Source organism: Cibotium barometz, chromosome 36 (genome assembly GCF_041138505.1).
Source record: "Cibotium barometz isolate CiBa-2024 chromosome 36, ASM4113850v1, whole genome shotgun sequence".
NCBI lineage: Eukaryota > Viridiplantae > Streptophyta > Polypodiopsida > Cyatheales > Cibotiaceae > Cibotium > Cibotium barometz.
In genome coordinates this window covers 5120001-5143017 of record NC_141081.1, presented here as the reverse complement: position 1 = coordinate 5143017, position 23017 = coordinate 5120001, and the positions used below count along the sequence as shown (strand labels likewise).

The window sequence follows — 23017 nt, the reverse complement described above, 5'->3', positions numbered from 1 at the left end:
GCTACAGATCCTCTGCTGAGAAATATTGACTTACTTATTCAAAGAGATGCACTAAAACCTCTCCCATTGCCATTAGCGGGAGGCAGAGCTGATTCATCCCTGGAATAGAATGTTTGGCTAAGTAAAGCAACCATGAAGGATGGCTCTCTAGCACTATGGCTCAACAAAAGAGTGGCCAAGAAATTAGAAGCCAAGGGTATAGTCAACTTTAAGGATATATGGGACAGGGATACCCAACAATGGTTAGTTTCACATGACCATTGGCACTCTCTCAGAAGCAAGGAGCAGAGACATATGCTACATGTGATCAACAACATCAAAGAAAACTGGCCCTCCACATCCTTTTGCTCCTCTGAACATAAGCTGAAGGAATGGATGGTGAATGGAGTAAGGTTAGACAAAAGGTTAAAGAGGAGGAAACACCACCAAATGGGTGGATGAACTAGTTAAAAGGTGGAAAAAGTTGGGCTGTAAACTAACAAATCAATTCTGCAAGAAAAGATCTAAGGCTATATGGGAATCTACTGGTTCTGGGAGACTTGACATGTTGCTGTGGAGAGTCCTGCATCATAAGCTCCATGTTAGACAGCTCATGTAAGTGGTAGGATGGCAATCCATGGTGCCCACTCTGCAAATGCCAAACAGAGACACTAAGACATGCATTGTGGGAATGCAAAGAGGTCTATCCCTTGTGGGCTATGACTAAGACCCTCCTATCTGAATGTGGGGTTGTGGATAGGATAACAGGCCCTACTTGGATGCAAAAGTAGAATGAATCCAGCCATCTTTAAGCTGTGGCATGCAATGAGAGGCGTCCTTCTAAGTGCCATTTGGGAGCATAGGAATTCCAAGGCTCATTATGCTCATGACAGACCACTCAATAGCTCAAGAGTTTGTGTCAAGGACCTCCTCGTTCAAGCTTGCAAACTAGCCATGGATAATGGAAGTGAAAAGAGATCTGGGACAGCTAAGCTTCTGTACAAGAAGCTAAAGAGAATTAAGGTGTAACCTCTGGGTGATGTATCATTTTGATACCTATAATATAAACAATCTCTTGCATTAAAAAAAAAAGGTCTCAAAAGTAGGCCAAGTCAAGAGTGGGGCTTCGCTCTTAGGCCCCGTAAAACAAGCACAATATGATGATGGCAATACTTTAGGACACAAGCACCACGTGATGATGAAACTTACTTACGTGTGGGGACAAGTGGCCTCCCCTCTTCACCTTTTGAAATTTAAAAAAAAAATCCAAATCCATAGAAGCATTGTAAATTTGTGTGTGTGATTCCATGTATTGCCCTTTTTAAAGGGAGAGACTTATTTATGAATATGATTTAATAGAGTAAATAGTTTACATTTTATTGATTTATGAATATGATTTAATCGAGAAAATCGTTTACATTATATTGATTTACATTTTTTGATAGATATTGAAAATTAGAATATTGATATGATGATTTTTTTTTTCAATTTTTTTTGTTGCGAGAGGGGGAACTGAAATTAGATGCCTTGGATTTTCTTTGTGAATATGATTTAAAATAGAGTTAACAAAATCGTAGTTGAAGCAAGTGACCTTGGCCACCTTTTGTCTTAAGATATCAGAGTCCAATAGCCTATAGTAAATTGATGTGTACACTTGTGCTCTTCAATCAAACGAACAGGGCACTATGGTATCCAAGACCATATCATATCATAATGCCGCTACAAAGAAACATGTATGCATATGCATGTATCATCATTATGATACATAAAGCCTATACCCTTGCTGTTCAGAGGTTGCACATACAAGTAATTGTAATGACACTTGATAGCATTTACCCCACATGAGTAGCATTAACATACCCGTGAAGATTCGTTTCTTTTCTGCTCTGGATGTAGCCATGGACCCTGATAGCACGTATCATCTTCTTGCTGTTCAGAGGCACATATAGGTAATGGAAGCCATGGAAATTGGTAGCATGCATCAGATAAGAGAGCAAACCCACAAGACTCGTTACCTTTGTGAAAACCCTGTCATGCAGTTTCTACAGTGGAGATGATCTGATGAAGCTTTTCAGCAACCTCCTTCATGGAGGGGCGGTCAAGCCTGTTTTCTTTGAGACAATGAAGAGCCAAGTGGATGGTGCACCTCATGGAATCCAACACTACCATGGAAGCACCATTAGTGAGGTTGGAATCAAGCACATCCTCTAACTTGCCTTGCCCAACTCTGCCCTGCACCATCACTGCAAGGTTGACCTCATCTTGGTTTCGACCAAAATCGATGGCCCTTTTGGATGTCACAAGCTCTAGAAGCACTACACCAAAGCTATACACATCGCTCTTATCAGTAAGCTGGTAATTGCGATAATATTCAGGGTCTAGGTACCCTAAGGTGCCCTGAGCACATGTTGAAACATGTGTCAAATCTGGCTCGGCCAGTCGAGAAAGCCCAAAATCAGCAACCTTAGCACTCATGGATTTGTCAAGGAGGATGTTGTTAGATTTCACATCTCGGTGGTAGATGGGGGGGTAAGCAGCAAAGTGGAGATAAGCCAGACCTTCCGCAGACTGGAAGCCAATATGGAGGCGGGTTTTCCAGTCAAGAAAGCTCTCTTTCATGCCATTGAGGTGATCATAAAGGTTGCCATTGGGGACATACTCATAAACCAGCAAAGGAAGCTCACTTTCCACACAACAACCGAGTAATCTAACCAGGTTTCTGTGATTAACCTGGGACAGTACCCTCACTTCATTGAGCACCTGGTCTGTACCCTTGGTGTTACCGATCTTGGCTGACTTGATGGCTACTACTGTGCCATCCTTGAGAATGCCCTTGTATACTTCTCCAAACCCTCCACAACCAAGCACCGTGTTGCGTGCAAAGTTGTTCGTCGCCCGCTTCATTTCCTGGCTGCTGTACAAGCGAGCCGATTTCCCACCACAGTTGGCTGCCAAAATGGCTGACCTCTCCTTCACCAGCTTATCCTGAGCTCGCTGGGTTGCCCGGCGCCTCCTGTACATGTACAGGATCAATGCTGACAGAGCTACTAGCCCTATGAAACCAAGGGTAAGACCTGCAAGAAACAGGCATGATGATGATGATGCAGATTAGTGCAAACTTATTGGCACTGGATAGTGCTTTTTGCATCCAACTTTTGGAAAATTTCGGATAATGGAAGTTATCACCAATCATCATCATCATGAACATGCTCTCACCTGTGGCATACTCAACCTTGTGGCACTTCACGCTTGTGCTTCGCCGTACACAGTATGGAGCTGCCATTTAATCAATCCATTACAAGAAACAATGAAGGCTCGACCTTGTAACACAACTTCTTAACACACACATGCACACCCCCTACCCCCCCTTCTTCCCAAAAACACACACACACAAAAAGCTAAAATGGAACCGTTCACCCTAAAATTTGATTGAAGATGACATAGATATACACAGTGTGAAATCCCCTCCAAAACAAGCATCTTAAATTGGGCTTACCTTTAGGGCATGTTCCTGTGGTTGGATCCCATTCATAGCCGCCATAACAGAGGCAGAACGTTCCGAGCGCATTGGGCCTAGAGGAGCAAGTGGAGTTACGGCCACACTGAGACTGGTTTGTGCAGGGGGGTTCTTGGGGTTGGTTCCAGCCAAGCTGAAGCCCATAACTCCAAGAGGTGGGCTTTGTGTTGACCATCAAGTTCACCACACTAGCATATCCTGTCTCTAGGCCATGTATAGGAAAGGAGTACCTGAAGTAAGAACCACCGCCAGTGGAGAAGGAGCAGCAGAGTAAGTGCCTGCAGCTACTCTGAGGTAACACAGTGAGAGCTTGCACACAAGGGCTTGCATCCCCGCAGTCAAGAGGAGAGGAGAGCAGCGAATCCGTTGCGTTGAACAGCAAGACTGTGTTGTTAAGCGTTATGAAGAAGGGCCCTGTGGTGTTGAGAGAGAAGGTCCGTGCTGAGACTGAGTCTTGGGTGATGCAGGAATTGCCCAAGAAGCGGCCGGTTGCAATGATGAAGGTCTGTGAGGAGGCATCCACGCTCGTGATGGTGTAGTTGCCGGAGAGGGCGTGCACCTGCAGGGTTTTTTGAGGGGTGCAAGTGATTGGATACAATGGGTGACCGCATGAGCTAGAGGTGCTGAAAGGGTAAGGGACTGGGAGGTTCCCACAGTTGGGGCAAGCGACCACTGCATGTGAGACTTGGCCCGACACTAGCAAAATGAGATAAAGGAAGGCAAGGTTTCTGCAGGTGGAAAGAGCCATGGTGGTGCAGAAATCAACACACAACACAACCCAGCGCGCACACGTCACACACAGAGAGAGAGAGAGAGAGAGAGAAGGCCACCGTTTCTAGAGTCGTCAGCGCTACGCCATGGCAATGGTGCCAGCTGCACGTCGACAGCGCCCCCCGTCCATGGTGTCGCAAACTTGTCCCACGTTGTAGGCTGAGATTTTAAGTAACCTAGTAGCCTTTATTTTAAGGAATGTTTTTTCATATATATTTTAAGAAATGATTTTTCATATATATTTGTTATAAAACTTATATATAGACTTGTCCTACTTGTAAGTAAATTGGCTGAGATATTAAGTAGCCTAGTAGCCTTTATTTCAAGAAATGATTTTTCATGTATTTTAGTCATAAAACTTACATATAGTAGACAGTTGCTGGATAGATTTTAAAGTTGTTTTTAATTTGATTGGTTAAAAAATACGTGTTTTTTTCGAGCACTGATTGTAAGAAAAGGGAATTTCAGTAGGCTCAAAGATCGAGCACTGATTGTAAGAAAAGAGACCTTTAGTGGGCTCAAAGAAGCATCTCTATTGGATTTCTTTTTATACTTAATTGACTTCCATTACCTTCCAAGAAATGTACCTGGAGAAACTCCAAACTCCTAAATCTACATTCCTTCTTATTTCAAAAGAACATGTATTTAATAGTAACCACAAGTTTATAAAATTTTTAATCTAATTTACAATTCAAATTTTAAACCTTAAGAAACTCTTGGACACCGTATCTCAAAAATATTGCATTATTACACCACTTAAAAATCCATTGCTTTCTTCAATTATGAACAAGACACATACATTAATGTAGGCTAATACAAGAACAAAAAATTGAGAGAAGAAGTCATAGCCATCGAAAAGATAAAATTTGAAGTCCATTATAATATGTATAGCATTGTCTTCTACATCTTTGTTGCTCCATTTTCCATCATGATCCAATTTTTGGAAATCGTGTGTATAACAAAAGATAATATTTTGTTGTTGTGATAAAATCTCTTACCCCCAAGATTCTACATTCTTTTGTGTCTCATTGTTGTAAGCCATGCATCCATTAAAATGTTTGCTCATTCTCCACCGAGAGAGTATCCTTCATCTAAAACTCATTAAGTTAGTACTTCCTGACAAAAAGCATTAATAAGTCAAAATAAATAAGGTAATCAATACGAAAAGTTATTGAGTAGCTCTCCAAGAGGATAGCAAGAAGGTGATACAAGTTTTAAGCAACTCAAGATTGAGTTATGTGCAAATCTCTCTCTCAAGTCTTCAATAACACTTGACGTGAACAATTTTTAAAAGTTAATAACATGGTCAAGATAACAGCCATCAGAATAACGTGTTATTTTTTTGCTTCGAAAATGATCACCTTTGATTGAAGATCTTAGACCATAAAGAAAACCTTTGTTTGGCCCATTTATTAGGGAGGATAGGAAAGCTCCTACTATTCATCTTACTTGCATTCATGTCCTGCAAACAAGTCAGGCTCCTACTATTCATCCTATTATTCATCTTACTTGCATTCATGTCTTGCAACAAGCCAAGATCTGTTTAGAAATTGCATCTCTAAGACACAAATATCAACTTCTACAATTCGAGGAACACTAGAAAAATGAAAGGTTTTTTTTAACAACGAAATATGTCACATGATAGATTAGTGAGCCCATCATTAGACATTTCGTTTCGCTTATTTAATCCTGCGTCAATACTTCCTTTTGACACATGACAAAGCATTGATGTTCGATGTGTATGTGATCTTGTATGTGTGCTCAATGCACTATGTTGAACATTTTAAGCCCCTATTGTTGCAAACTCCCTCCTGCAATTTGGATCTTCCATACAAACCTTGCAATGCATCCATGCTTTCTCTCTATCAAATTCCAACCAATGAAATTCACTTTTCCAATTTTCACTCGATGACAACCTAGCCTTTTTCCTTTGATATGCCTCTTTTCCACTTATCTCCTCTATACTCATGTTCATCTCATTTTTATTCATTTCTCCTCTAAAAGTTCTTGATCCTTTAATTTACTTGACTTTGTTCCTCTCTACTTTTTATCAACCACATCTTTTTTACTAAATCCATCAAAACCAAATAAAGTAGATTGTACAAAAGTCATATGGAATACAAAGAAACATTTTTATTACAGAAATAATCAAAAATTAAAATAATTTTATAATAAAATAGAATTAGTGTTTAATATCTTAAAATGATTTAAGTGATATGTTCTCTCTCTCTCTCTCTCTCTCTCTCTCTCTCTCTCTCTCTCTCTCTCTCTCTCTCTTTTCGTAAATAGAAGATATATTACCAAAAAATTTCTATATCTTAAAATGATTTAAGTGATCAGTTCTCTCTCTCTCTCTCTCTCTCTCTCTCTCTCTCTCTCTCTCTTTTCGTAAATAGAAGATATATTACCAAAAAATTACTTTACAAATGGCCACATGGCCACCATGTGATGTACTAGCTTTCCCTCACTAATTACTCTGAACCACAGATGTAGCTCGGAGTACTTTGATCCACTATATAGCCGTGTCATTCTCCACCAGATGAGCTGACCACGCAAGGAAGAGACTTTCCACAATAGTAGCCCTTTTATTATGACCTATGTGAGTTGTAATACCAACTTTTGTATCAAATATAAAGGCATTCCTAGTTACCAGATATGCCACAAACTTGTCCACCTGAAATCAAGTGTACCATATGGTGGTGGAAGATAAGCGTTGGATCATTGAGAGGGCTAATAGGGTATGGAACATCAGGAAAAGTAGGGCTTGGCAGCAGAAGGAAGTAATCTTATAGGCATGCCACCATTGGGGGACGAGTTGCGAAAGCAACGGATTACTTATGATAATTGTGTGTTTTGTACTACATGCTTTGAAATATGCCCACATCTTTTCATTTCATTTCTAGTGGCAAAGAAGCTCGAGGGGGGTCACTTAGCAAAATTGCCTATATCACGTGCGTTCATGGCCTATTTTATAAATCCCTATGTAACCTACACTGGCCATTTTTTTAAACCCTTTCTGTAACTTTTGATAAAATATATAATTCCCTTTCTGTCAATATTTTTTTTTTATAGAATAATTTTAAAATCCCTTGTGTAAGAGATATGTAATTCATTTTAAGTCACTCTAGAAGTATTGGGGGGTTTTGAAAGTGACAAATGCAACTGTTTTGAACTATGAAAGTCGCTACATTGTAAGCTCTTCATTTGTGATATTTTGAACAAGCTACTAAGAGTATAAGTCATAGCTCTAATGTCCACGAATGAGAGTACAACCCACAGTATCTAGCTCCATGATACCAAATTGCATAGCAAGAGAGTAGCTCTATGCATATCAACAGATCAGCTAACCATGAGTTGTTTAGAACCACAAGTCAAATCCCATGACCTGTCTTGCATAAACTCTCAATGCATATTCTCAATCAACTAGCTCAATCTAGAGCTCAATCAACTAGCTCAATCTAGAGCTCTCCCAGTGGATCCAAAAGTATCCACCAAGTACTTTCCCAATGTCCAAAACAAAAGCTCAAGCAAGCTCTAGGCAAAACAAATGCTAAGAGTAAACAATGCATAAGCATAAACTACTATTACTCTTATGCATTGTTTATGCTTGGCAAACAATGCCAAGCATAAACAATGCATAAGCTCAAGACAAAAACTTTTGACTATAGCTCCAATTGAAGCCTCAAAACTCCAAAAGATTACTCGATCCATGGAGCATACCATAACATACATGACCAACACGATCCTCAAAGCATTTGAATCCAGAATGTTATATACAGATGACCAAAGAAGTATCACTCCTAAGCACAGCTTGCCAAACATTTAGGAGTCATCAAGGGCCATAAGCATTTACAATACATATCCCCAATGTCCACTACTCAATGAGACCATGCAAGTCCCATATAAGATGCAACCAAAAATACATACACAATGCTCCAACACTCAGCATCAACACCTGCTCAAACACTAAGTATCAACAATGCTCAAACACTGGTCCAAGACAACAATGACTTGAGATTTCCAAGCTGAGATTATACCTATCTCCCACTCCAACATCAACCATTTACTACTAACAAATCACAGTGATTACAGAGCACATTGCGTCAACATGCATCAAACATAAATTGTGGACAACAAATTGGTTGAGAAACCATGATGTTCATGACCTGTAAATGGCTGAAAATTATCAAATGTACACTTTCATTCCAACTTCTCAAGACCAACACTAATGGCCATATCAAAATGACCCCAGCCCATGTCCAAATGCAGCCCAAAAGTGGCTTGAATGGCGACCACAAGCTAGAGATGAAATGACCCAGCTGTTGCCTTCGTAAAATGTGTCAGAAAGTGTGGGGCTGATTTGCTGCTCATTGCTGGCTGCAATGTCCCACATCAAGGCATGAAAATCCTTAGCCAGAAAGTGTGGGGCTGATTTGCTGCTCATTGCTGGCTGTAATGTCCCACATCAAGGCATGAAAATCCTTGGCCACTAAAAAGCCCCTGTGCAAACTCAAAGCCTCTGATCAAGTATAGGGAGAGATCTCGACAAATAACTCATAAGCTTTCGAGACGCAAACAAAAGTGACTCCGTTAGCCTCATGCTAAATCCATTGAAACAACCATAATACTTTCTTAAATATTATCCGAAACATCCACTTGCAGCATGGTTATAACAAAATTACCATGTCGATACATCTTGCTCAAATCCTTGCTCAAATCATACATATGGGACCTATACATCTCATACACTCTAAAATTATTTTTGCAAAAAATAAGATAGAATCTTGTGGACACATCTAGCAAAACGAATACATCTAATAGCTATACATTTTGTATAATCTGTACCGATTTTTATAGATGTACAAAAAGATAAATACACATTGTCGATAGTCACCTTCTCAAAATCTGAAGATTTCATTCTCCAATTCAAATTCCTGCATGAGACAAAGAAGATGTTGAGTCAATGAGATTTTCATATTTTGAATTAATTTTCAAACTCATACAAAGTATGTCTCATCAAACAAAGGAAAAAAAAACAGATGCATCCTTTCTGCGTACCTAGTGATCCCTCACAAAATCATTAAAGACCTTCCAATCATTCTCATCAAGTTCATACTTGTTGCTGCCACAATCATATGTAAGGTTTGCGAGAGCGATGACGCTATCAATGCTTATCATATCAAGGTCGGTTAGGTCATACGTAAAGCACCTAGTTCCTTTTGCTTTTTGATACCAACCAAGTTGAACCTCCACCCCTGATGGCCTATCTGAAAGGCTAAATCCTTGCTTATATTCCACACATGTACCACTAACCATTCTTCTCATCTTTTGAACTCATCCCAGATACCATACACTTTTGGCTTTCTTCTTGCCTCCTGAAGAGCTTGGCTTACATGACCTTGTGATCTTCCCTTGTACTATTTGTTCATGAAAGAACACAGCACAATCTGAACCAATGCCAAATAAATTCTCGTTTGTCTCCATATACTTTTTTTCTTCTTTGGCATAGTACACACCTTGTCGGACCCTGGTAAGTCTATCCTTTGACAAAGTTGGATTGCCATTGAGCTGGCTGACCAATGTAGACTTGAAGAGAAACTTATTGTCTTCAACTTCAACAACCGGGTTCACCTCTTCTTTCTCATCCAAAATGGAATCTACTACATGCCTTATTTCACTTGTAGAAGCATCCTCATCTGAATCTAATGCATGGCCCACCTCAGTAGGATATTCCTCATCTGTATCAGAGTCTTGTAGATTTGAATTTGCATATGTGTCAAACACTCTAATGGACCAAGGCTGCACCCACCATTTCTTGTCCTCTTTACCTTTTGGTCTCATGTGTAAGCGTTCACATAATTCTTGGGCACTTTGCAATCCTTTTTGCAAGGTAGCAATGACCTTCTCATCAGTTGAAACACAATCATAGTCACCTAAATTGGCTTCTTGCAAGTCCTCGTTAAGATTTAACTCTCTCCATATATGTTCCTGCTTCTTGTGAGCTCTTATGAATGCCACACCATCCTCCTTGCATTCAAAATGGGCAAGCCTATTCAAAATGCCTATGCTGTGAAGCATGTCCATCAAGTCATAAGTACGCTCTTGCCCAACCATACTTCCGACTTTGCTGAAGAAGATTTTAGCCGCATCTGTGCCGGTGAGATATAGAGGGCACTTCAAGCTTGGGTGAAAGTCTCTGAAATACTTTATTAGCAACACCACAAAATGGCAAGAGATTTGCACATCCAAGAATGTCTCCTTGCTAATGAAGTTTGCTGATAGTGTATATTTTGGATGTTGTAATATCCAAGATCTCCAAATCTGAAAGAAAAAAGTCACTTTGGCTGCTAAATGAACTCTCCCTGCCAAGCTCAAGTGTGGAGATAAGAAAATGTCAATATAGTCTCCACAAATTTCAAGGTAGGCTTGTGTCCCTACCATACTCCGCTCTTTTCTGTGCTGCCCATTGTTTGCCAACTCTCCCAAACACCATTGCACTTGTCTGCTACATATCCTTTGAGCTGCTGCCCAATTTTGACGATCATCTCGCCTCATATCGCCTTCCCTGAGCAAATGCTTGTCAACAACAAAGGAATCATATACAATGGTAACATGGTTCAAGGTAACCCATACATCACCAAGAGCCAACTGACGCTTTGGTTTATCAAGAACATTGATAAGCTTCTTTCATTGTGTACAAAGTCCTGATCATGCATGCCTAAAACATCTCCGTTTGACAATTTGGCGGAAAGAGGCCATCCATCCCATCCAATCTTGAATCTAGTAGCATGTTTGTCAACATAATCAGCCAGCATCAACATTCTTCGGCGACTATCTCCATCTGAGGCGTGTCCAATAATCGGACCTACTTTAGACTTGAGCTTCTCATCCCATAAGCTCAAAATCTCAGCCCATTGTCTTCGAACAAAACATGCATCAAATCGATTACAAGTGCAATGAGCAACCAAAACTAAGCGTGGAAGTGCTTCATGAAGTGGGTTTGCCACAAAAACTCTTGCATAACCACCAATCACATGATTCTCAAATGCTTTAACAATTATGTCATAGCCTATTTTTCCCGCTCCAACTTTGATTAAGCTTGACGTTCCACACTCATGGCTCTCCACCTTGTATCCATCAAATCCAACAAGCGTGTTATCTTTTGGGTTCCACCTACAATATTAAGATTGAAAACATAAAATATGTAAGAGCCACTACGATTCAACATGTCTCATCAGAACTACTTTTGCATTATACTATGTTTACCTTATCCGTTTCTTTATGGCGGTCTCATCCTCCACCAAGATGAAAGGAATTTATGATTTGATTCCATGTTTTTCTTTCTCATTTTGATATATTTCAGCAATGGCATCAAAGATATAGCCATGTATGCCCGGTAAAAATTGTGTGGCGAGTCTTTGGCCTCTTTTTGTCGTTGAGAGTGAAGGGCCATTAAGGTTGGCAGCAAGAAAATCATGCAACCTTGGTCCACCCCACATCCTTGCAACCTCAAACAAAGCCTTAGTATTTGCACTATATCTCTTGCCTGCCTTTGGCCTCGACATGTTTGTAGCCACATCCTGTAAGAAGTCCCATAGAGCAGGTTTTCCACCAAACTTACCTAGTCTATGGGCTTCTACTATATTGTTACAAAACCTCTTTACATCCTTGCGGTTTAGGGACTCCATGCTTGCTTCCCTTAAAGTTCGTAGTCGCACCGAAAGGACAGCAATATGAGCCTTTGCTGACCATAGTTTGAGGGTGAGATCTCTTGCATGCTTCTTAGCAATGAAAGTTGTTTGCCGAAGCTCTTGTTTAGTGAGAAAGTCTAATCTTCTTCCGCAATCCGTTCCTCTAGTGCCTCTCTTCTTCTCCGCCATCTTCTCCCTATATAATCTCATCCTAAAATCATGAAGCTTAGGTATACCCTTGCAATTGTTGCATGAGAAAGCTTCAAATGGCTGCCCATTATTGGAAACACGTGGACAACTAATATGACGAAAGCAACCATCTATGTGAAAGGTTGAAGTTCCATCATTTAGGATAGCCTTTGTGAAAGGCTCTGCAAACCAAAGCTTCCCACCACACTGATCATCTAGCAAAGGTTTCACACTAATATTCTTGTTGTTCACTTTGATTTCGTGAATCCATAAACCCCAACATAAAAAATTCAAACCTATTGAAAATTTTCCACTTTCTTCATTGTTATAGAGTGAAGGAGAATCACCATGAGCTGATCTTTCGAACTTTGTAGAAACCACAAACTTGCTGAGAGATGTTTGCATTGGATCATGCTCCTTCCCCTTTCGAGGACGTCCACGTAAGCCACTTAGAACTGGCTTGGATGTTTGCAACTCCTCCTTCATGACTGCCTTTGTGTGCAAGATTGACTTTGAGTGCTCTGTGAGAATGGTACACAGATCTGACCTTGGAGGACACAAACGCAGCCATGTGTCATCATACTTACACCTCACGCGAACAAAGCTTTTGTCTTTAAAATCATGTAGTGTGGCTGCAACGACTTCAAAGTCCCAACCTACATGCAAATACAACACATAACAAAGTCAAACAAGTTACAAAATCGACTTTCCAAAACCATTCTATCTTTCAAACATTTAAGTAACTTTATGAAGGTTGAACAATACCTTCATTGCTCTCCATCAAAAAGCGTAGAGTCTCTATTGAAGCCTCTATTTCTTTCCTATCATCTTGTTCTTCATCAGCCTGCACACGTTGCATCGACTCCTTTCCAAGCCCCCGAAATGCCATATAATTTTTTTCATGTCTTTTGCTCTCCAAGATGTGGGTTCTCATAAAGTTAGCAAGACAATTATATGCAGCATACTTCCCTTCTATTGAACCTACGCCATACAAAGAGTTGCACTCATGACACCATATTCGAACTAGAGCTTTCCCATTGACATCTTCACTATGTAATTCAAACCTATCATCCCTTTCAACCTTCATCTGTTTCAGCTTTAGTTTTGCTCTAATACATTCTTGTTCCCATTGCTCAAGAACACTTGCACTTAACAATTTGCTTGTAAGCTTGGAAGTGGAGCCACTCAAAGTGTCACCTTTCTTGTTATCAATCTGATTTGACCATTGTCGCTTACTTGGAGAAGGAAGTTCATGCATGCTATTGGCACTCCTCTTAATGCGTACTTGAACCTTATTGTTGAGTGTCCATCGCTCTTCTTGTCGTTTCTTTATAATGTAATTTTCCTCTATGAAGACGAAGGATCCAATCACAAGCTCATCGCCCTCTATCTGCTCACGAACCAAAGCAAAGGTGGGCTCGTCTTTATCATTCTTTAGCCTCACAAGGCCTAAATCATCCTCATTATCATCATTGATCACTTGAATCTTATAAAAAGATCCCATCTAGCCTGCGACATAAAGTATGTTTTTAAGCTATGATTGTGGCATGCAACATCAACCTCACATAAAAAATAGATTGTGGCATGCAATATCAACAAAGTATATCAGCAATACATTTTCAAAAAATAGAAAACATGAGCAGGGTTCTGATCTAAAGGTTGATGGCCTTGGAGCACATCTGTTAGAGAAGAATGACTGTAAGATGCTGAGCGTGGAGGAACCGTTAGACGAACTGCTCCCAGTGCAGGACTTTATCTCCATCATCCAGAAATGCAGGAAGAAGGCAAGTCTGACACATGCCAAGGATGTGCATACAAAACTTAGCATGGTATGGGGACTTGAATCTTGTGTTTTGCATGCTCAAGAGAATGCAAGATGATTCTGTGCATCCAAATACACACACATTTGTGTCCCTATTGAAAGCTTGTTCTAGCATGGCATGCCTGGAAAGGGGCAGAAAATTACATGCTGAGATTGGCAAAGAGAACAGGCCCTCTAACTGCATCTGTTTCAAACATTGCAGGACCTCCTTGCCATGCCCACACTCAGCATATCCTGTAATCAGTGCAGTCCACAAAACAACATCTCGAACTGGCAGCTCATCAAACAATTCCTGTGCTCGAACTGGTTGTGCATTACAGTAAGGCAAAGGGCAGAGGCTGCATCATGCATAGAGTGGAAGCATGTCCAGTGCAGAGCAGGCTTATGTCGAATGTGGAAGCATGTCCAGTGCAGAGCAGGTGTCTAATCGGTTAGCCCTTCGGAATGACCATTCTTGGACTTCCCTCATAGTGGGCTATGCTGAGTATGGGGACTTGAATCTTGCGTTTTGCATGCTCAAGAGAATGCAAGATGATTCTGTGCATCCAAATACACACACATTTGTGTCCCTATTGAAAGCTTGTTCTAGCATGACATGCCTGGAAAGGGGCAGAAAATTACATGCTGAGATTGGCAAAGAGAACAGGCCCTCCAACTGCATCTGTTTCAAACATTGCAGGACCTCCTCGCCATGCCCACACTCAGCATATCCTGTAATCACTGCAGTCCACAAAACATCATCTCGAACTGGCAGCTCATCAAACAATTCCTGTGCTCGAACTGGTTGTGCATTACAGTAAGGCAAAGGGCAGAGGCTGCATCGCGCATAGAGTGGAAGCATGTCCAGAGCAGGTGTCTAATCGGCATGTCCAGTGCAGAGCAGGCTTATGTCGAATGTGGAAGCATGTCCAGTGCAGAGCAGGTGTCTAATCGGTTAGCCCTTCGGAATGACCATTCTTGGACTTCCCTCATAGTGGGCTATGCTGAGTATGGGGACTTGAATCTTGCGTTTTGCATGCTCAAGAGAATGCAAGATGATTCTGTGCATCCAAATACACACACATTTGTGTCCCTATTGAAAGCTTGTTCTAGCATGACATGCCTGGAAAGGGGCAGAAAATTACATGCTGAGATTGGCAAAGAGAACAGGCCCTCCAACTGCATCTGTTTCAAACATTGCAGGACCTCCTCGCCATGCCCACACTCAGCATATCCTGTAATCACTGCAGTCCACAAAACATCATCTCGAACTGGCAGCTCATCAAACAATTCCTGTGCTCGAACTGGTTGTGCATTACAGTAAGGCAAAGGGCAGAGGCTGCATCGCGCATAGAGTGGAAGCATGTCCAGAGCAGGTGTCTAATTGGCATGTCCAGTGCAGAGCAGGCTTATGTCGAATGTGGAAGCATGTCCAGTGCAGAGCATGTGTCTAATCGGTTAGCCCTTCGGAATGACCATTCTTGGACTTCCCTCATAGTGGGCTATGCTGAGTATGGGGACTTGAATCTTGCGTTTTGCATGCTCAAGAGAATGCAAGATGATTCTGTGCATCCAAATACACACACATTTGTGTCCCTATTGAAAGCTTGTTCTAGCATGACATGCCTGGAAAGGGGCAGAAAATTACATGCTGAGATTGGCAAAGAGAACAGGCCCTCCAACTGCATCTGTTTCAAACATTGCAGGACCTCCTCGCCATGCCCACACTCAGCATATCCTGTAATCACTGCAGTCCACAAAACATCATCTCGAACTGGCAGCTCATCAAACAATTCCTGTGCTCGAACTGGTTGTGCATTACAGTAAGGCAAAGGGCAGAGGCTGCATCGCGCATAGAGTGGAAGCATGTCCCACCGTTTGCATGTATCACCACCCCACCATTCTGTTGCATCATCATCCCACTTGCTAAAGCACAACGAGTTCTTGAGGACACTTATCGGAGGACATGCCCAGCGGGCACAGGGCCAGAATGCATTGAACTCTTTTAAACAGATGCAATGCAAGGGGCAAGGATGCAGTGATGTATGTCTGGATCTTGAAAGCGTGTGGCAGCATAGGATCATCTGACAAGAGGCTACAAACTCATAATGAAATTGCCAGAGAGGGGTTGCTAGAGAAAGATATTGTGCTTGGAAATGCTTTGGTTGATATGTATGCCAAGTGTGGTGCTCTCGCAAAAGCACAACAAGTGCTTCCAATTTGAGATGTTTTCTCTTGGTCTTCACTAATAGCAGGATACACAACAGAGTCAGGGTGAGAATGCTTTGAAGTGTTTTGAGCAAATGCAATGCAAGGGCATGCCAGCAAATGTAATGACATACACTTGCATCTTGAAGGCCTGCACTTGTATAGGAGTAGCTATCAAAGGGGAACAATTTCATGATGAGATTGCTAGGCAGGGTTTGTTGGGTAAAGATGTGCTGCTTGGCAATGCTTTGATTGGTGCCAAATGTGGTGGAACTGTAGGCTATCCTACACCCACCGCTGCCCCTCTCGATGCGCAAGGAGCTAGATGATCATGGAAATGTGCCTGGGTCTTGAAAGTGTATGGCAGCATAGGAGCATCTGACAAGAGGCAACAGATTCCTAATGAAATTGCCAGAGAGGGGTTGCTGGAGAAAGATATTATGCTCGGCAATGATTTGGTGGGTATGTATGCCAAGTGTGGTGCTCTTGCAAAAGCATGACGAGTGCTTAAGGAGCTTTTGGTTTGAAATGTTGTCCCTTGGTTTTCACTAATAGCAGGCCAAGAACCCTAGCATACCCAGATCAGCATCCTCGACATTTTGAACGACCCTGCTATGTCTCAAAGTTAGCCACATTTTTGAGAGTTGCCCTTCAATGGGGATGCAAAAGGTAAGCCTTTCTGTGAAAGGTACCCTTTCATGTAAAACATTCATTTTAACCAGCAAGGAAATCATTGCATGAGTATACATACTCCGGATGCAACCAAGCATGCGGTCTTCATGTGGTAGCAAAAGAATTCACAATGATATTCTTAGTCACGGGCTCTTGGCATTGCCCTCATCAACATGTATGTCACATGTGGTGTACTTCAAAAAGCACAAAAGAAGCTTCTTTTCAAAACTTCATCTCTTGGAGTGCATTGATTGCGAGAAATGCCCAATAGAAGCAGGGGCGGGAAGCTCTGGGCTATTTTTAGTGTGTGCAAAGTGAGGGCATCTCTCCAAATGCAATCACCTACACTTGCACGAAAAGTGACAGAGACGATTCATGTCCAAAACGTAGTCTCTTGGAGTGCACTCATTGCATCAAATGCCCAAAAGGGGCAAGACCAAGGGGCAAGACCAGGAAGTTTTGAGCTGTTTTCAGCAGATGCAAAGCAAGTGCGTCTCTTCAGATGCAATCACCAACACGATGCAAGATGTTGATATGGGAAAACTAATTCTCGATGATATTCTAAGTTAGGAGCTGGAAGGCAATGCCTTCATCGACATGAATGTCAAATGTGATGTACTTTAGGAAGCACAGAAAGTGCTCGAGGAGCTTCTCATCTAGAAGGTCATCCTTGAAACATGCTGATTGCAAGATATGCCTACATGAGCAGGGGCAGGAAGATGTGGGCTGGTTTCAGCAGATACGAAGTGAGAGCATCTCTACAGATTCAATCACCGATGCTTGCATCTTAAAGGCATGTCCACTACACAAGATGTTGAAGGATGATATTGTTAGTCAGGGCTGTTGGCAATGCCTTGATCAACATGTATGTCAAATGTGGTGTACTTCAAAAAGCACAAAAAGTACTTGAGGAGCTTCTTGTTTGATCTCTATAGATGCAATCACTTATGCTTGCATCTTGATGGTTGGTGGCACTACAGAAGATGCTAATATTATTGCTTTTGAAAAATAAAGGCTGCGTTTTGCATCGCCTTGAGCGACATGTATGCCAAATGCAATATACGTCAGAGAGCACAAAAAGTGACGGAGGAGATGTAGGGTGCATCCAGAGAGTACTGAAAGGGGGGTAGCCTGTCTATGCTGAACCCATATGCATACCTGAGTTTACTTGTGCTTGAGAGAGAGAGAGAGAGAGAGAGAGAGAGAGAGAGAGAGAGAGAGAGAGAGAGAGAGAGAGAGAGAGTACCACCAGAGAGTACCACCAGAGGAGAGGATTTGCCAGGTGTGCCAGCATGAGCCAGAGACAGAGGAACATTACATTTGCCGTTGTACCGCCTTCTATGAGATTAGAGGACGCTTCCACTGTTTGTTCAGAGAGGGCTTTGGACCATTATCCAGGGTCATGGAGTACTACGACCAGAGGTGTCTAGGGCTATACCTCCTAGAGATACGCAGATTTAGAGAGATTCTCCTCAGAGGCAGACACCCCACGGAGAGAGGGCTTTGGACCATTATCCAAGGTCATGGAGTACTACGACCAGAGGTGTCTAGGGCTATACCTCCTAGAGATACGCAGATTTAGAGAGATTCTCCTCAGAGGCAGACACCCCACGGAGAGAAGGTCGCCACAGAGACAGATGACAGATTTCTTTAGAGGCCCCTCCCAACAGCATGATAGAGAGGAGACGTTACCTGACAGGCAGGGGACCTTACTTGACAGAGCTGTTCAGTTAAGATGATCCAGATGCCCCAGACTACCAGGATCCTCACATCTTCGCATACGCTTGCATAGGCGGATTAGAGTCATTATTGATCGACATCGAGCACGACCTGTTAGGGCTCTTGGCATGGAAGGCATCGACTCCATGCTAGAGCTGTTCAGTTAAGATGATCCAGACGCCCCAGACTACCAGGATCCTCACATCTTCGCATACGCTTGCATAGGCGGATTAGAGTCATTATTGATCGACATCGAGCACGGCCTGTCAGGGCTCTTGGCATGGAAGGCATCGACTCCTTACGATAGAGACCCATGCTTGACCTCCTGAGCCTCTACCCCCCACCACCTCCCCCCCCCATTCATATCCTCTTGATGTATGGCAGGCCTAGATTTTATAATCTATATTGTTCATTTCATTTATTTTCCAGACAGAGAATCGGATTCTATTGGGATGTAATCTTTTTGGTCTCATAGGTCATTTTGGCCTTCTAAAGACGTTTAATACAACATTTCATTTCATTTCATTTCTCTCTCTCTCTCTCTCTCTCTCTCTCTCATACTCTCATATTAAAAGAGCTTATCCAACCTGCTTGCTTCATTCAAAATGCAGTGCAAGATATCTTCCCCAGCTTCAGTTGAAGTATTTGCAATCTTGCATAACGCATAAGTCAAAGCTGTACATATCAACACAATGAGAGGAGACACAGTCCTTGATTATGCAGAGTTTCAGCTCATGCCCAAGCATACCAGGTAATAAGGGCCCCTCTGTAAGATGGTCAGAGCACTCAAAAGAATGCCCAGAAGCTTTTCTACTGTTCAAATTCTATAAAGTGGTCGGTTGCTTACTTGCTTGCTTGTTAAGTTGATCTGCATTCACTTGTGCCGTAGATGCGAACTCTTCTTTTGTTGTTCTTGTGCCGCAGATGCGAACTCTTCAATTCAGCAGATGGTCTCATGGAGAAGCTTGCGTCTGGTTTTGTCAAGCCCTTCGTTACGCACCTACGCGCCGCTGAAGTGCAAGTTGCAAAAGGCAACCAGGTCATAAGGTTGGAATGCCAAGTTGGATTTGGTAAGCATCATCGTCAATGCGTGGTTCTGCAAAGGCACCTTGGAAAGGTCAAAACACCTTGGAAGATTAGCAGAAATCAAGCAGAGAGAGAGAGAGAGAGCATATGCACACCTGAGTTTACTTGTGCTTGAGAGAGAGAGAGAGAGAGAGAGCTACGTACCTGAGTTTTCTTGTGCTTGAGAGAGAGAGAGAGAGAGAGAGCTGTGTACCTGAGTTTGGGAGCATACTACCCGTCTACCAACACTACCCACCCAATGCTGCGTGTTTTGAATGCGCACGTGTGTAGTAAAAGCAAATTCAAATATTATCAAATGTTTTTTTATTTTAGAATCATCACGTTGCAACCCAAATAAAAATCAAATTTTATATCCAAGAAAAAATCTTCCCAAGATTTGAACCTGGATCCATTATGTGGAAAATTATGCTCTTGCAGCTTAAACCACTACACCTATACCTTTCTTATCTTTACAACCTTGGGTCAAATTTATCAATAAAAAAGTACCTTCTGTAAATACATACATATGCTCTGAAATAAATCCTTCTGTGAATAAATATCTGTAAGTCAATTTTTTTTAAAATTCCTTCTGTTGAACGCACGTGATATTCATTTTTTATGCTAAGTGACCCCCCCGAGCAAAGAAGGTCTGGGATTTCCTTTCTCGTGCATGGATTCAGTTGGACAGATAGGCATGTAAAGGTTAAAGACTAGATTTTTGGCAAGATTTTGAATGGACTGAATAACCCAGAACATTCAATTTTCTTGACAATGTCTCGAGGCTTTCGAAATGCCCAATCTAACCAAGGTTTTTTATCCTCCAAGTGAGGAATATCACCAAATGGTGTAAGTCTTCCCCTCACCTTTCTATACATATCCACGTGGAACCTGAAAATATTGACGGATTTTTCGAAAAGAAAATAAGCAAACTCTATGTGGCAACAAAGCATCCATAATTCTCACTAGTCCCAATCAAGCCATTCTATTGAATTTTGGCCACTCAAAAAGTTTGTCAGGCCACTCTAGAAGTCGTGAAGTAGCTAACACCTCACCTGCCATAGAATTCAACTTCAAACCACTGATCTAAAGGCTTCCATTTAGTGTGTGCCAACACCTCCTTCCATGAGATCATCAAATGAGAAAGGAGAGGTGAAGCCACCAGTCGAACTTGTTGGGAACAAATCACTACATCCCACCATGTACCATCAATCTTGGTATTACCATGCACAAGTGCGACCTCCTCTATGAGGGCCTTAGCCATTACCACCCATGGCTCTTGAGATACACACATATCTTGCAATAAAGGCTATCTTCTAACAACCATATGTAATTTGACATCTAATAGGGCTTCCCCTCCACTCCTCTTCGGAGTAGTAACATATCCCAAGAAATCTACGTCTACCCTGGCTTATTTCTTGCTCTTTTCCATAGCATAAATCAAATTGGCTATTGTATCTGATGCAAAGCTTTGCCCGCCCATGGCAATAAAGGCAAGAAAAAAGCTCTTAGTACAGCTTACCAAAGCAGACTTCTACATATTAATGTATAACTCTAAAGCAAGACCAAAAGTATCCCAAATAGCCATAGCCTTCTGAACATTATCTCTTTGATCCTTAAGGAACATGAAAGAATCATTTGCCAATGCATGGCCGACCATCTGCTCTCCACTTGGAAGAGTAAGCCCTACAACTTCACCATCCTCCACTAGCCTATCTACTCAAGATTATATTGGATGTGTAACAATTGCAAACAAGAGAGGGCTAAGTGGGCATCCTTGCGTCACCGATCTCGTCAAATGAATGGGCTCAGCCACCCCACCATTAATCATAAGCCTAGCCACTACATGTTGGCTGATAGTATAAATCAAAGAAGACATGTGAGGGCCAAATCTCATAGCCTGCGTAAGTTGTGAAAGAAAATACCAACTAACGTGATCATAAGCCTTTTCAATATCCAATTTAATCATAACCACCTCTTGCCTCGAAGACCTTGCATAATAAATTTCAATTTGTATATTTAGTATATTATGCAAAATATTCTGACCTTTCATAAACCCATATTGCCTTGGATGAATGAATCAAAGTAGGAAAAAATTGCTGCAACCTATTGGCCAAGACCTTTGCAAATATCTTATACCTAGCCCCCATCAATGTGATTGGTCTCCATTGACGTAGATTAACTGGGGATGGAACTTTAGGCAATAAACATATAAGCCCAATCTTCTAACTTGGAGGCATGATACATGTATTCCACACCTCCTGAAAAATATAAGTGAGAGGGATCTTCAACTCATCAACATACTCACCTCATCCACAGAAATATCTCTTTCCAATTCATTTGTTGCAAAAACATCTAATACCTGGTGAGACAAACCAAGTGAATCAAAGACTCTCTAGCTCCAATGACTTCAGGAGATATGATCTCTTGTTTGCAGACCCAAAAATGGCGATAAAAGTCCATACACACATCTAGAACACAAGTAGGATCAGTAATCAATACCCCTTGCCTATCTTGCATCCTAACAATATATCTCATATGCATGCTTTTGCTGCAAACAAGCAAAGAACGTATGTGACTGACAATTAGAATCCATTAGGGCATCCATTCGAGCCATAAGCTTATATCTCACATATGGATTCTCGTGCAATGTTGTAACCTGAAGGGACAACCAATCAATAGCTATCTCAATGTTAGGGCAAGAACCGTCCTCTTGAACTACCAACGATTCTAGGTTCCACAATGTTATATGTACATTATGTGTGCTATTTTATATACACATTATGTGTGCATATACTAGGAGGCTAACCCACATTAGGCTTGTGAGCATGGGAGCATGGGAACAAGCTCTAGTGGAGCATGGGTTAGGACTAACCTTAAGGGTTAAGGTTAGGGTCAGGCATCCAAGGGTCACACATGAGGAATGGAAAGTCAAGAGTCACTTGAGGGCCCTCCTATATAATAGGGGCATGGGGCACACTCAAGGGGGCTTGGGGCTTATGAGGCCAAGGCTATGTTATGCTCTCTTGTGTAGAGGTTCATATCTACTCATCTACCATTTCACACTATAGCTACATGCTATTGGATTGGAGTTATACCTCTTGATGGTATGGGACACCAAGGTAGAGGTATGATGTACTTCATTTATTATTCATGTGTGCATCCCTTGGGCTCGGGGGTGGTTGGGTGGTTGAGTTTATGCCTGATTTATGCATGTTTATGCATAACAATTATCTAGAGAGATCTTAGGGTTTTAACACACAACTTCTCCCTAAAATATGATGCATTATGAATTCCATGCTGGCAAGCAAGCTTTTAAATATTGAACACACAACACTCCCAAGCTAACACCCCAACAGAGATTACATGGTCTCGAAAGTTTTGTAACACTCATAACATAAACTGATG

At 41.7% G+C, this 23017-nt stretch overlaps 2 protein-coding genes across 2 annotated transcripts; both read right to left on the bottom strand.

Moving 5' to 3' along the window:
* Positions 1–1558: 1558 nt before the first annotated feature.
* On the bottom strand, positions 1559–4310 carry LOC147617430 (wall-associated receptor kinase-like 20). Its single transcript, XM_086775682.1, has 3 exons — positions 3476–4310; positions 3196–3255; positions 1559–3053 (listed from the first exon to the last, which is right to left on the bottom strand). Exons 1-3 carry the CDS (start codon positions 4242–4244, stop codon positions 2011–2013), a joined length of 1872 nt encoding a protein of 623 aa, XP_086631808.1. The 5' UTR covers positions 4245–4310; the 3' UTR covers positions 1559–2010.
* Positions 4311–13752: 9442 nt separating this feature from the next.
* Positions 13753–16869, bottom strand: LOC147617429 (pentatricopeptide repeat-containing protein At2g34400-like). Its single transcript, XM_086775387.1, has 6 exons — positions 16734–16869; positions 15597–15851; positions 15094–15252; positions 14569–14749; positions 14114–14307; positions 13753–13880 (listed from the first exon to the last, which is right to left on the bottom strand). Exons 1-6 carry the CDS (start codon positions 16867–16869, stop codon positions 13753–13755), a joined length of 1053 nt encoding a protein of 350 aa, XP_086631513.1.
* Between the last annotated feature and the right edge of the window lie 6148 nt (positions 16870–23017).